Source organism: Dryobates pubescens, chromosome 11, assembly GCF_014839835.1.
Source record: "Dryobates pubescens isolate bDryPub1 chromosome 11, bDryPub1.pri, whole genome shotgun sequence".
In the NCBI taxonomy this organism is placed as follows: Eukaryota; Metazoa; Chordata; class Aves; order Piciformes; family Picidae; genus Dryobates; species Dryobates pubescens.
In genome coordinates this window covers 12,257,089-12,270,155 of record NC_071622.1, presented here as the reverse complement: position 1 = coordinate 12,270,155, position 13,067 = coordinate 12,257,089, and the positions used below count along the sequence as shown (strand labels likewise).

Below are 13,067 nucleotides of genomic sequence, written 5' to 3'. Positions count from 1 at the left end.
CCTTAAAGTTAAATCTTAGGAGCAGGGAATTAAGGTCTCATTTCATGGCAGGGTTGATGCCAGCAGACCCCTGGCGTGAGCTGATCAAAGGGTAGTGCATGAACTCAGCTGCCCAAATTCTGCACCAACAGATGCCCCTTGGCTTTGGATGGGTCAGCTGAGGGCAGGGCTTGAATCTGGTCTTTCACTAAAGCTGCCTCTGGTTCCCGCTGAAGTCAATGGGAGGTTTGCCCAGGGCTCCCTCAGTGGGAAGGCGTCCCCTCGGTGGAGTGCCCTGGGTGATTTCCAGTGGCTGACACAACGGCTGGTGGTGCTTGGCCAAGGCTTCCAAAAGCTCAGAGGTCCAGCTGCTGAGGCAGGGGGTGCTTGATGCTTGTAGTCCCTGAAGGCTTGCATCCTTATGGGCAGGCTCTCAAGGCTAATAAATGCTAAGAATAGGCAAGGAAAGGATGACATGGGCTGTGTGGGGGACAGCCCTCAGCAGCGCCGGCCCATCAGGAACTCAAGTGCTGAGTGGAGGCAGGGTCTTGCGCCTGGTCCAAGAGCAGAGCAGTGATGAGAAAAGAAAAAAAAAAAGGCAAGCAATGCTCAAAGCACTCTGGCTGCCCCAGAATGTGCTGATCCAAACCTCTCAGTAGGAAGAGTCCCATTCAATCCAATCCAGCTTTTTTTTCTTCCTCAGCAGTTCCCAGAGAACCATCCATCATCCACACCATCTGGGTGATGCTGTCCCAGACACTTACTGTAGGCACACCCAGAGCTGTACAGTTTTGACCACCCATTAGCTGGGGCTATCACATGCCCTTTTCTCCAGAGGGACAACGGAGTTGGGCTGTCATACTCAACCCAAACCTTCAGTAATGAGTGGTTTGAACTCCCAGTCACACCAGTTAGGCTCTTATATCTGTCCTCTCGGCACTTCTCATCTTGGACTGCGCATGTAGCACACAGCTTGTAAGGGGTAGGTAAGAACAAGCTGTAAAAAGCACCTGGGGTAAATGAAGGTGGGCTGAACTGAATATTATAGACAGTTGTCATACACAAAAGCTCCCAACCCACTATCCTGAGATATCACCAGAGGGGAAGCTTAAGGGAATCTTTTGGGGAGGTTTGCAGAAGCAAGACCCTTCCTCCATCTCCTAGAAGCTGTCCCTTCCCTGCTTCTGTCTGTGTTCAAACAATTTTTGCCTGAGCCTGACCAAGCATGCAATGGAGCCCATGGTCTTCATATTTGCTGCCTCCCTTGGCATCAGTATCCACTCTGATGAGAGGACTTCACAGAATCATAGCTGGTTTGGCTTGAAAGGGACTTTTAAATGACTTTCACTGGTTGCTCTGAGCTTCTCTCAGCAGGACTCCATCCCTAGGTCAACTCTAACCCCAACACACTTTTATGGTCAGGAACAAACCAGTGGCTGACCTGCCTGGAGGATGGTCTCTGGTCACTCCCTGAAGCCTACTGCAAGTTGGAGTGTGACGCACCTCCTTTGGTGGCCAACGCCAAGCTGCTGGTCCCGCGCTGCCTGCAGGGAAACCATGACGTGGGCTCCGTCTGTCGCTACAAGTGCAAGCCTGGATACCATGTGGCTGAGAATGTAGCAAGCAAGACTAAGAAGTAAGTCTGTGGTGGGTCTGTTATCACTGTTTCCTTCCTCCTCTTCTCCCAGTGTGAGCTAGGAAGAGAGGTGATGGTGTGCTGGCAGTTTTGAAGAGCTGATTTGATAGGTACAAGGCAGAGCATCTGGAAATGAAGTATGAGAAGCATTGCCCTGGGCTAGGTGAAAGCAGATGGGGAAAAGATGTAAACTGCTGGTGCCCACACATGTATGTTGAGTGTCTTAACCCAAAGTATGTGAACTTTCACCTGCACCTGAACATGCTGGTCACAGGGGGGAAAATGAAGCAAGTGCTGAAGTGTTTGTGGACTCTCAGGTAATTAGATGTAATAGGATGGTAGAAGATCCCTGCTGTCTATCCTGATAAAACATAAATCAAGACACTGGGAGTCAGGTTAGTGGTTAACACTTGGTTACCACAGCCTTTGGGCAGGGTTAATGTTTTGCCCCCTGCATCTCTTGGCTATATTTCTTCTCAAGCCTTGACAATTCAATGGGAGAAGATTTTCCCCCATGCTTAGGGGAAGAATTCCTGGTGATTCACTAGCCTCACACTCAGCCAGTACCGTGGTAATGGGGGGTGAAATAGCATTTTGTCTGTGACACCTCCAGCTGGAGTCCCTGCTGGGTATGGTCACCAAAGGCTCCCTGCATTGGATGGGTCCTGCCCAGAGTCTTGACACTAGCCCAAATCAGGTAATTATGTGCTAATTGTTTAATGCTCCCTTCCAGTGGTAATTGGATGCAGACTTCATCTCTGCTTTGCTCTGGGGTAGGATTGTTGTGCGCTGCAAAACAGTTGCCAAATTTCTTGCCTTGTAATGAAGGAAGTGGTTTCTGTAAACAGCTTTTCACAGTGTTGGGAGCCTTTCTTGGGCCAAGGGGAGCTGAGCAAATCATGATTATGGCTGTGATCACATGGATGGCTTTGCAGAGTGGCGAGCAGCTTGCATGCCTGTGGCATTCCAGGCGCTGGATGTGCAATCAGATCAACTCAGCTCTACCATCTCTAGTAACTGCTGGTCAAAAGGATGCCCTCTGGGACATCCTGAGGCTCCTCCAATATGTGTGTCTCTTCCCTATAGGTCTGGCCAGGAAAATCACAACAAGTGGTTTACATTTTCACAGTAATGCAGGTTGACAGAATGCTTTCACATTTGCTGTTGTTATTATTACTGCTAACTGGTCTTTGATGGTAGGGTCCCATCCTGTTATGGTGAGCAAAAAACTATTAGCAGAAACAGAAAATCCATTGCCTGTTTATTATGCAGCTCACAGAACCACAGAATGCCAGGTTGAAAGGGACCCCAAGGATTATCAGGTCCAACCTTTCTAGGTGATGGTATAGTTTAAATGAGATAGCTCAGCATCCAGGCCAACTGTGGTGTGAGTGGCCTGATTCAAAGTCATTCCTTTCCTGGTAATGTTGGTGTTCTATCTCATCTGAGACTCTACAGATACACTCAGCATGAGTGCAAACCTCTTGGCATGCATAGTGAGCATCAGCTACCAGAGCCAGTAAGTAGGCCAATTGGTTGCTGGATTGCTGGAAATCCTTCTGGTGTTTCAGCCCTGGCAAGCAAAGCATGGAAGCTGCCAAAGCAAGAGTTTGCTTGCTGTGTTTCAAACTGATTTTGGAGAAAGCAAATTGTTGAAGAGCTCTGGAAGGACTGGAACTGGTGGAGCACAGGTTCCTGAAGTGCTGGTGTGCAAACAGGGTCTTGGACGATGATTTGAACATCAGATTTTGCAGTCTTCTGAGGTCTTTCTGGGTTCAGAAAACTGCATTCTTGATTCATTATTCCACTGTTGTCCATCAAACCAGAAAGCAGCAGCCTTGCTGAAGGGTTTGGTGCTGCACATGTGTTAGTGGGCATATGAAAGCAAGACGCTCTGTGTACCATTTATTGATCAAAGATCCATGGCTGTCACTGAAGACTCCTTGTTCCAGTTAAATAGCTCATCCTTGGAAATACAGTCAGGATGCCTCTGAAGTCACCTTCTAGCTCCAACAATGATGTCTTTTTAGAGGGAAAACTCCAGCTGGCCTTGCCAGCAGCTACAGGACTTGGATTGTTCTCCAGGGAAGGTGTAGAGGCACCTTTTGGGTGTCTGTGGGTTCTCAAGGGATCAGCCCACTCTGCTACTATGCGAAAGACATGCTCAGCTCCTCACAGCACTGTTACAAGAAGGTAATTTCCTTTGAGGGCTACTTGTAGGCACCTTCCTGTGGGCTCCTTGATCCCCTGTGAACATGGACAGCTAAGCTGTAATAGAATCATGGAATCATTTTGGTAGGAAGAGACCTTTAAGATCATTGAGTCCAATCATTAACCCAGCATTGCCAAGACCACCACTGAAATGTGTCCCTCAGCATCACATCTACACAGCTTTGAAATCCCTCCAGGGATGATGGCTTGAGCAAGCAGGAACTCAATCCAGCCAGGGCTCAGCATCACCTCCTGACTAGCTGCCTCTTTGATCAGCCTTCTGCAGTGCCTTTCTTTCTTGTGCACCTCATAAAACACCATGGCTGCTACAGCTGGACTGGAGAACCAAGCCCTGGGGGTTTGCTTCTCATGTGATGGGGCTATGGTCCCCACCATATGCAGGCCTAAAACATGTCTGGGATCCAGCTGTCTGCTTCTGAGCTGAAGTGCTCTTGAACACAGTGCTCATGTGATTCCCACTTCTGTTTCATTAGTTGCATTTTACTGCAGGGGCAGGAAGGTTGCTTGGAAGGCTCTTGCAACCTAAGTTGAAATTCATTTCCTATGGCAGCATCAGTGGAAGAGAAAGGGGATGAAGAAATCTATTGGCTGGGAGAAGATGCTTTTATTATTAACCTGGGTGATGGAAGACCCTTCAGAAATCACTGCTTGTCAACAAGGGATCCTTGAGGAAATCTTGATTGTGTAATCAAGACCCTGCCAAAGATTTGCTGCCTTTCTGCCAGCACGATTACCTGACTGACCATGCTGACATGAAAGGGTAAACCTCCTATGTCTCTTCCTGAAGGAAATCTGTTTTCAGCCTGGGGAATCCACCTAACAGCCTGGTTTCCAGCTGCCAAGTTATTTAACATCCATCTTCAAAATATCAGTAACAAGGCAAACCCAGTGTATGCATTTTTGGTTTGTGATAGGAGCTCTCTGGGTTTGGGCAGCATCTATCCAATGGCAGCACCAACCCACCCACCTGGATCACACAGAGAAATGAACTGTCAAGGAGCAATGTTTGGCACTGTCCACAGCTGCAGCTGGTCTGAAAATCAGAGGTGAAGATACACTGGGGATAATGGGCATCACCACCAAATTGCTGTTGCTTCCACCATGAAGAACCATCTGAAGTGGCTCTCTAACAGGAATATCTAGGACATCTTTCAGAGGAGCACTCTAATGTTGGGGGGATACTCTGGTTGTGGACCAAAAAGGTCAGACTCTGGAGAGGGGTTGTTTTGCTTGCCCAGTGTGGATAATTCCTTGCAGAGAATCATAGAATTATAGAATGGTTCAGGTTGGAAGGAACCTTTAAAGATCTTCTAATCCAGCTCCCATGCAATGGGCAGGAACATGTTCCACTAGACCTGCCAGAGACCTGCCCAACCTCACCTTGAATGTTTTCAGGGATGGGGTACCAACCATGCTCTGGGCAACCTGGGCCAGTGTCTCACCACCCTCAGTGTCAAAAGTTTCACCTTTCTCTCTAGTCTAAATCCCCTTCAGGATCACAGGATGTTAGGGGTTGGAAGGGACCTCCAGAGATCATCCAGATGGGTCTTGAAAGTCTCCAGAGAAGGAGATTCCACAACCTCTCTGGAGAGCTGTTCCAGTGCTCTGTGACATTCACAGTGAAGTTCCTCCTCATGTTGGAACTTGTTCCCATAGAATTGAATAGACCAGGTTGGAAGAGACCTTCGAGATCATCACATCCAACCCATCATCCAACACCATCTAATCAACTAAACCATGGCACCAAGCACCCCATCAAGTCTCCTCCTAAACACCTCCAGTGATGGTGACTCCACCACCTCCCTGGGCAGCCCATTCCAATGGCCAATCACTCTCTATGAAGAATTTCTTCCTAACATCCAGCCTAAACCTCTCCTGGTGCCTTGTTTAGTTCCAAACCATCAACCCTTTGTCCTGTGACAACAGACCCTGAAGTCCCTCTCTATCTGTCCTTTAGCCTCCTTTAAGTAGTGAAAGACCACAAGAAGGTCTCCCTGGAGCCTTCTACAGGCTGAACAGCCCCTAATTCTCTCAGCCTGGCCTCAGAGCAGAGGTTTTCCAGGCCTCCTATCACTGCTTCCTCTGGTCCTGCTCCAACAGGTCTAGGTGTTAAGGACCTCAGAACTGGTCGCAGTGCTCCAGCTGAGGAGAGATTCAGGGATCTCAAAGCTATGTTTGTGAGGAGTTGGGCTGCTTCTGCTAGCTTGAGGGAATGAAGCAAAGAAGAGCCAGGTACGCAGGTTGTTTCAAGCAGCTTGGAAAATCTCACCCCATAGTTTAACCAGACATCAAAGGAGCACAGCCCAGCCCCATGATAAGCTTCTATGGAGGTGTCAGCCCCTCTGCCTCCTCTCTCCATTCAAAGACTACGGAGATTGCTAGAGAAGGAGAGGAGGTGGGAGCATATGGAAAGGGATCAGCAGGCCAGGGACTGGAAATTCATCAGATCTCACTGGGCAAAGCAGGACAACTGAACCTGGGAGCATCATCACAGCAGGAGAGATCCCACAAGCTGCTGTGTTCAGCTTTCTTTAAACTTACCAGGAAATCTCTCTCCTTCCCCCCTGTTCTTGCTGAAGCCATCATTCTCCTGCCTTGGGAGATGAGGCTTTAGGCTCATTTATCACTGTTTCTGTACAGTGGACTCGGTCCCCTCAGGCCAGCTGCCCCAGTATGTGGCTGGATGCCAGCCAGGCTCATGCCTTCACGTCAGATGCAGCCCTCGCCGGCCTCACACGTCTCCCGTGCCTCCTCTACCCATCTGACATCCGCTTGCCCGGCTGGAGGGGGAAGCTTTGACTCCGATTTTCCTGGCTTCCTTCTTAATCCTCCAGAAATGCCACTAACCCAGATCAGAAGAAGTTGGGGGGTCTGGAAATATCAAGCTGCTCTATGAGGTTGTGTGTTTTTAATATATATATTTATTTATTATTTTCTTTAAAAGCCTCTCCCTTTCCTTCTCCGTGCTTTCATATAAACTGCTTGCTCCGTGCGTGTGGCAGTGGTCCACATGCCACCTTCTTCCCTGGGGTCAGCCCAGGCTAGCCCTGTTTGAAGTTCCTCAGCGTGAATTCTGGTGGTGGAGTGAGCCTCCAGTGCAAGATGGTTTGTCTCCCCAGGTCTAAGGAGGTTGGGAGAAGCCATGCGTGGTGCTGGCCCCACGCTGGGGCCACTCCAACACCACATCAAGAGGAGAAGCCCCAGTGGAGGTGCTGGGGCTGCAAACAGCAGCCTGCACCTGTGCAAACTGCACTTCCTCTCCTGTGCCCACCCTATGTTTGGTCCTTTTCCCTAGCTCTTCCTGTGCCTCTCAGGCAAAGGGTCTGGGCCATGATCTGGAGGTTCAGTGGCTGCGTGTGCTATGTTCTGGTGGCCCACTGGGAAGTGAGAAGTAGCAGCATATGCTGTGTAGAGCATACATCTTTGCTAGACTTTAATTGTGGGCAAAGCACAATTGCTGGTCAAGATACTGTGCAGAGCTTTGCCCCACAGCACCTGACATATCCCATCCCCTCCCCTTCCTGACTCCACATCACCTGCTGGAGCCTGAGTTCACCAGACCAGGAACCCACTCATGCAGTCTTTAGGAAAAACATGTCCCTGCTATCTGAACCCAGAAGGTTGTTAGGAGAACCTCTAGTAGCTCCAAATGTTTAAAAAGAGGAGAACTCAGAAAGCCTCCCAGTTTCCCATCCAGGAGTTCCCAGCAGAAATGTGATGGGAAGGGCCACCAGCTCCTGCCCCAGGTGAGGTGGTGGGATACAAACGGGGTTCCCTTGTGTGTTTAGGGGACAGTTGGGTGGCCCCACAGAATGTCTGCTGCCCCTCAGAACAAGGAGAAATTTAGTGCCTCGCCCCAGGGGTTTCTCTAATCCAGCTAAACCTCGCTCCTTGTACTGGTGGCATGCTAGAAACTCCCTAATGCGGTGGCTGGAGCCCTGCCTGCTGGCACCAGCTGTGGGGAGAGGGCAGGGGCAAGCAGCTGGAGCAGGCTGTGTAGTGAAGAAGGCGAGGAGTGGGGACAGGGGGCGGCAGGAAAAAAGACTTACTGAGGATGGAGAGTGATCAGCACTGGCTCAGGTGAAGTCCCTCGGTGCTGTCGAAACCTGTCTGCCAAAGGGGATTGAGGGCACCCTCAGTGTTTGCAGGTGACAAGTTGGGTAGGAGTGTTGATCTGCTTGAGGGTAAGGAAGCTCTACAGAGGGATCTGGACAGGCTGGATCAATGGGCTGAGGTTCAATAAGGCCAAGTACCAGCTCCTGCACTTGGAGTACAACTCCCTTGCAATGCTCCAGGCTTGAGGCAGAGTGGCTGGAAAGCTGCCCAGTGGAAAAAGACCTTGGGGTGTTGATCGACAGATGGCTGAATCTGAGCCAGTGTGTGCCCAGGTGTCCAAGAAGGCTTATGGCATCCTGGCCTGGATCAGCAACAGCGTGGCCAGCAGGAGAAGGGAAATTATTGTGTCCCTGTACTTGGCACTGGTGAGGCCACACCTTTGAGTATTGTGCTCAGTTTTTGGCCCCTCACTAGAAAGAGGACACTGAGATGCTGGAGCATGCCCACAGTAGGGCAATGAAGCTGTTGAAGGGTCTAGAGCACAAGTCTTGTGAGGAGCAGCTGAGGGAACTGGGATTGTTCAGCCTGAAGAAAAGGAGACTGAGGGAGGGAGACCTTGCTCTTTGCACCTCCCTGAAAGGAGATTGGATCAAGATGGGGCTAGGTCTCTTCTCTCAAGTAACAAGTGACAAGAGGAAACAGCCTCAAATTGCACCAGGAGAGGTTTAGGTTGGACATTAGGAAAAAATTATTCACCCAAAGGGTTGTCAATCCCTGGAACAGGCTGCCCAGGGCAGGGGTATGGTCCCTATCCCACGGGGATGTGTCCATGTGGTGCTGAGGGACAAGTTTTAGTGGTGACCTGCAGTGCAGGGCTAACAGTTGAACCTGATGATCTTAAAGGTCTTGTCTACAAAAACATTTCTTTGATTTCTGTGAAGTCTGGGGTTGCAGTGATGTGTCCTTTTCTGGGAGCAGTCCCTGGCCAGCCTGATGCCTGCTGGGATTTTGATGCCTTCGAGTAAAAATGTGGTGTCTCTGTTGCTGCCAAGGACAGGAGACTGAAAAGCGGGTGGGCTCCACTCCTGGACTTTTTCTTCCTTTCTTTTCCATCATTTCTTTGGCAAGAATGTTGTGCCTGGGCTGTTTTAGCAGCATGGGATGGTATTGGTCTGCTGTGGTATGACAGCCCCTCGGCAAGAGCAGAATTGACAGATCTGGCAGGAGTACAAAGAGGAGCCTCAGGAGCTGCTGGGTGCAGGCCAGTAGGATTTACTGGTGGAGGCTCACTCCATCCACCAAAGTATGCAGCTACTGGCAGTGGGACAAAGCAGCCCAGGATCCACAGGGGCTGCGGGGCAGAGAGGAATAGTTTAGGGGTACAAAGAGAGGTGGAAGGCAATGGGGTGGTGAGTGCCAGGGAAAAGCACCCAGTGCTCCTAAACCCATGCAGTTCTCACAGGGAGGGGAAGATAAGGTTGTGGCTGAGCATGGGCTTGTCTCTTCAGGAAAACCTGCCCATGGTGGGATGGCACGAGAAAGCCACATGTGGGAGGCTTGGTTGTGCTCCAGGAGAGATGTCTCCAAGCATAGATGCAGTGCTGAGGAACATGGTTTAGTGGTGATTTGTCAGTGCTGGGTTAACTGTTGGACTTGATGGTCTTAAAGATCTCTTCCATGATTCTAATCTGTTCTTGTCTCTGTGGAGTGCTTGGTACTGCCAAGATGATGGGTTTTTGTGGGTGCTATAACCCAGTCTGGTGTCTGTATTTCCCCAGGAAGTTCCTGAAGGTTCAGTGCCTGGAGAGTGGGCAGTGGGAAGAGGGACACTGTGTCCCTGTGGTGTGTGAGCCACCTCCTCCTGTCTTTGAAGGCATGTACAACTGCACCCAGGGCTTCGAGCTGGACAGCCAATGTATCCTCAGCTGTGAGCCACAGGGACAACAGGTGAGTGACTTGGTGGGGAGGCAGAAAGCAGCGAAGTTTTGTGCTTCAGAGCACCTGAAATTTTGCCCCATAGCAGCTTGGCCCTCCCTAGGGCTAAATGTCCTGGTACCACCAACCAGCATTTGCCCTAGAAACCCAAAACTTTGCTTGCTGGATACCAACCATGGCGTAGAGTGCCCCAGTGCCTGGGGATGACCTCCTGCTCCCCTGGTGAGCCTTCCAAAAGGACCAGGACCAATGGGTCCTAAGCAAGCCTGTTTGTCTTGAGTGGAGAGTGTTGGAAAGCAGAAGCAGAGGGTTGCCAGTGAGCTTTGGGATCTGCTGTGAATGCATTTGCCTTGGATGATGGTTAACCTTGCTGCAGCAAGCTTGCTAACTAAGGGGCTTGCCAAGGGATGGAGGCTACTGCCTGCCCCGGTTTTGCATCCAACCTGCTGAAAGGGTCTTGTCAAAGGAAATGTGATTGATTCTCTCTGGTGGGATCCAGCAGCAGCTGGAAAACAACTTGCTTTCTGGTCAGCAGTGCAAAGCACACATTCACTGGACCAGATGGCTGCAACCCAGCTGTCCTGGAGAACTTCCCTCTGGACTTCACTGACAAGAGGGTGGTCCTTGTATTCTGCTTACTTCAGAGCTGTGCAGAGACCAGACAGGGCAAGCTGCTTGTAACCACAGGTAGTAACTCCAGCTGCTCTCTCTTTGCTTTTCAGGCTCCCATCATCTGCACCAAGGAGGGCTTATGGACAGAGGAGTTCAAACTGTGCGAGAGCTTGCGGGGCACCTGCCCACCACCCCCGGAGCTGAATTTCGTGGAGTACAAGTGTGAGCAGGGGCATGGCATAGGTGAGGGCAGGTGAAAAGCTGAACAGCAAACTAAACCTTGTGCTGACTCGGCCCTCCCAGGTAGTTGAAGGCCATGGTGACTCTTCTTGTACCAATCCACATTACATCTATGAAAAACATTCTGGTTTTGCTTTAATCCTCTTTCTAAACATAGAGTCAGGGGTGGCTTTAGCCTTGTGCATGTCCAAGTTGCCCAGTGGGCAAGGCTCAAAGCTAAAGCTGGCTTCCATGTAAGTATCTCTCTTCAGAAGCAGTAGGGACTTGTCTCCAGGGCAAACCCAGCCCCTTAGACTCATTTTCCTAATCTCCAGTTCTCCATTCCCAGCTTGACATCTCTCCACTTGTTACTGCTGCTGCTGTTTGCAGGGTTAATGTGGTGGGTCCCAGATAAAGCTGCAGTGACAACCATGTGTAACAGGGCACTTTCACCAGATGAGGGACCACATCACCCATTTCTTGGTCGCTTGGTGCTTCCAGGATAAGCTGCGGCACTCAGTCACAGTCCTATCTCATCTGGTGTCCTGCTGGTCACAACACTTGAGCAGAGCCTGTGTCACTCAAACAAACCCACTGGTCGTCCAAGTCCGGTCAAAACAGGCTGAGGCAAGTCTAAGGGCAGGGCCTGCTAAGGTTAAGCTTTTGACAGACCTGATATGAGGCTGGGGTTAGGGTTGGCATCCACCTGGTTTTCCAAGGTGGCTGTTCCAGCTTTTTTCTTCCTGGGTCATAGGAAGGCAAAGACGCTTCCTAAGAGGTCACCAAACATCTAACAGCATCCAGGCTAGACTTATTTTTATGCTAGGTCCCACGTCCTGCCACAATTGCAGGAATCTATATTTTAGGGCACATTCAATTTTCCTCTTATCTGGGAGGAGGAATTTTGCCACAGCTCCTGTAGATTGCTGCATAATTCAGGATTTGGGGAAGGAATTGTCATCCCTGGTTGGGAGGAAAAGGGTGTCCTCTGTGTTCACTTCTGCTTTCAGTGAGCCTTCATGTTTGGGTCTGGTATCTTCCTGGATCATTGCTTGGTTCCTAATGAAGTCCTCAAGGCTCTCTCCTCCCACAGGTGCTGTGTGCATGCCTTCCTGTATCATACCTCCCAGTGACCCTGTCATACTGCCCAGAAATGTAACTGCTGAGACTATGGATCACCGTCTGCAGCCCACCAGAGTCCAGGTAAATGAGGACTTGGATTCCTTTATTAGGGAATTTACTGGCAGTGTAGAGGGGAACCCTTCTCCTGTGGCTGGCAGGTCAAGGGAGGTGACTCTCCTTCTCTGCTTCACTTTGCTGAGACCCCACCTTCGGTATCAGGTCCAGCTCTGGAGCCCTCAGCATATGGCCCTGCTGGAGCTGGGCCAGGTAAGACCACAACAATGATTAGGATGCTGGAAACCTTCAGCTGTGAGGCCAGGCTGAAAGAGTTGGTTTTCAGCCCAGAGAAGAGAAGGCTCCAGGGAGACCTTCTTGTGGCCTTTCAGTACTTAAAGGGGCAAATAAGAGAGGGGACAAATAAGAAAGCTGGGGACAAACTTTTCAGTGGGACCTGTTGTGACAGGACAATTGGTGATGGGTTTAAACTAAAAGGGAGAGATTGAGACTATAAGCAAGGAAGAAATTTTTAACACTGAGGGTGGTGAGACACTGTCCCAGGTTACCCAGAGAGGTAGCAGATGCCCCATCCCTGCAAACATTCCAGGTCAGGTTGTTTAGGGCTGTGGGCAACCCACTGTAGTTGAAGATGACCCTGGTCACTGCAGAGAGGGTGGGATAGATGAGCTTTAATGGTAACTTCCAACCCAAACCATTCAGTGATTCTATCTGGTATTTATTTAATTTTTATTAAACTAAAATCTCTACCTTTGGCTGAAGAAGGTTAATATCTGAAAAGAGAAACTGCTTAAGTGACCTTGGGGCTGGCTGGCCTTCTCCAAGGAGCTGCCCAGGTTGCATGCCCTGGAGGTACCTGCTGATCCCCATCATCAGCTTCCAGTGCTGAACAACTCCTCCCTCCCTCCCACCACTTCTTCCTTCCCTTCCCCACACCGTGTGGGTGCTGCTGCAGTGCCTGCTGCTCTCCCCTACCAAAGTTCAGCATGAGTTACTAGCTCCCAAGCCAGCTTTCAAGGACTTACAGGATACCACAACGGATGAAGTTCAGTGCAGGGATCCTGCTGGTATTTCAGGATGAGCCACATGCCCAAACCTGCTAAGCTGCTGGGATTGTCAGCCAGTGTGCTGGGAGAGCAAAAACCATCCCTGGCATGGTGAGAGCCTGGGTGCCCTGATTCCCTGGCAGCAGAGATGGAACCCCGGGCAGGCATCTCCTTGCCAGGGAGGAGGCAGGGCACTGTCAGCTGAAAATTATCTC

The 13,067-nt window shown here is 50.3% G+C and overlaps 1 protein-coding gene across 1 annotated transcript in view; it reads left to right on the top strand.

Moving 5' to 3' along the window:
- Positions 1-13,067, top strand: part of PAPPA2 (pappalysin 2) — a 105,612-nt gene that overhangs the window by 69,420 nt on the left and 23,125 nt on the right. Inside the window, exons 16-19 of the mRNA XM_054165726.1 lie at positions 1,402-1,615; positions 9,682-9,850; positions 10,561-10,693; positions 11,763-11,872. Coding sequence (XP_054021701.1) covers positions 1,402-1,615; positions 9,682-9,850; positions 10,561-10,693; positions 11,763-11,872 — 626 coding nt within the window. The remainder of the gene's footprint in view (positions 1-1,401; positions 1,616-9,681; positions 9,851-10,560; positions 10,694-11,762; positions 11,873-13,067) is intronic.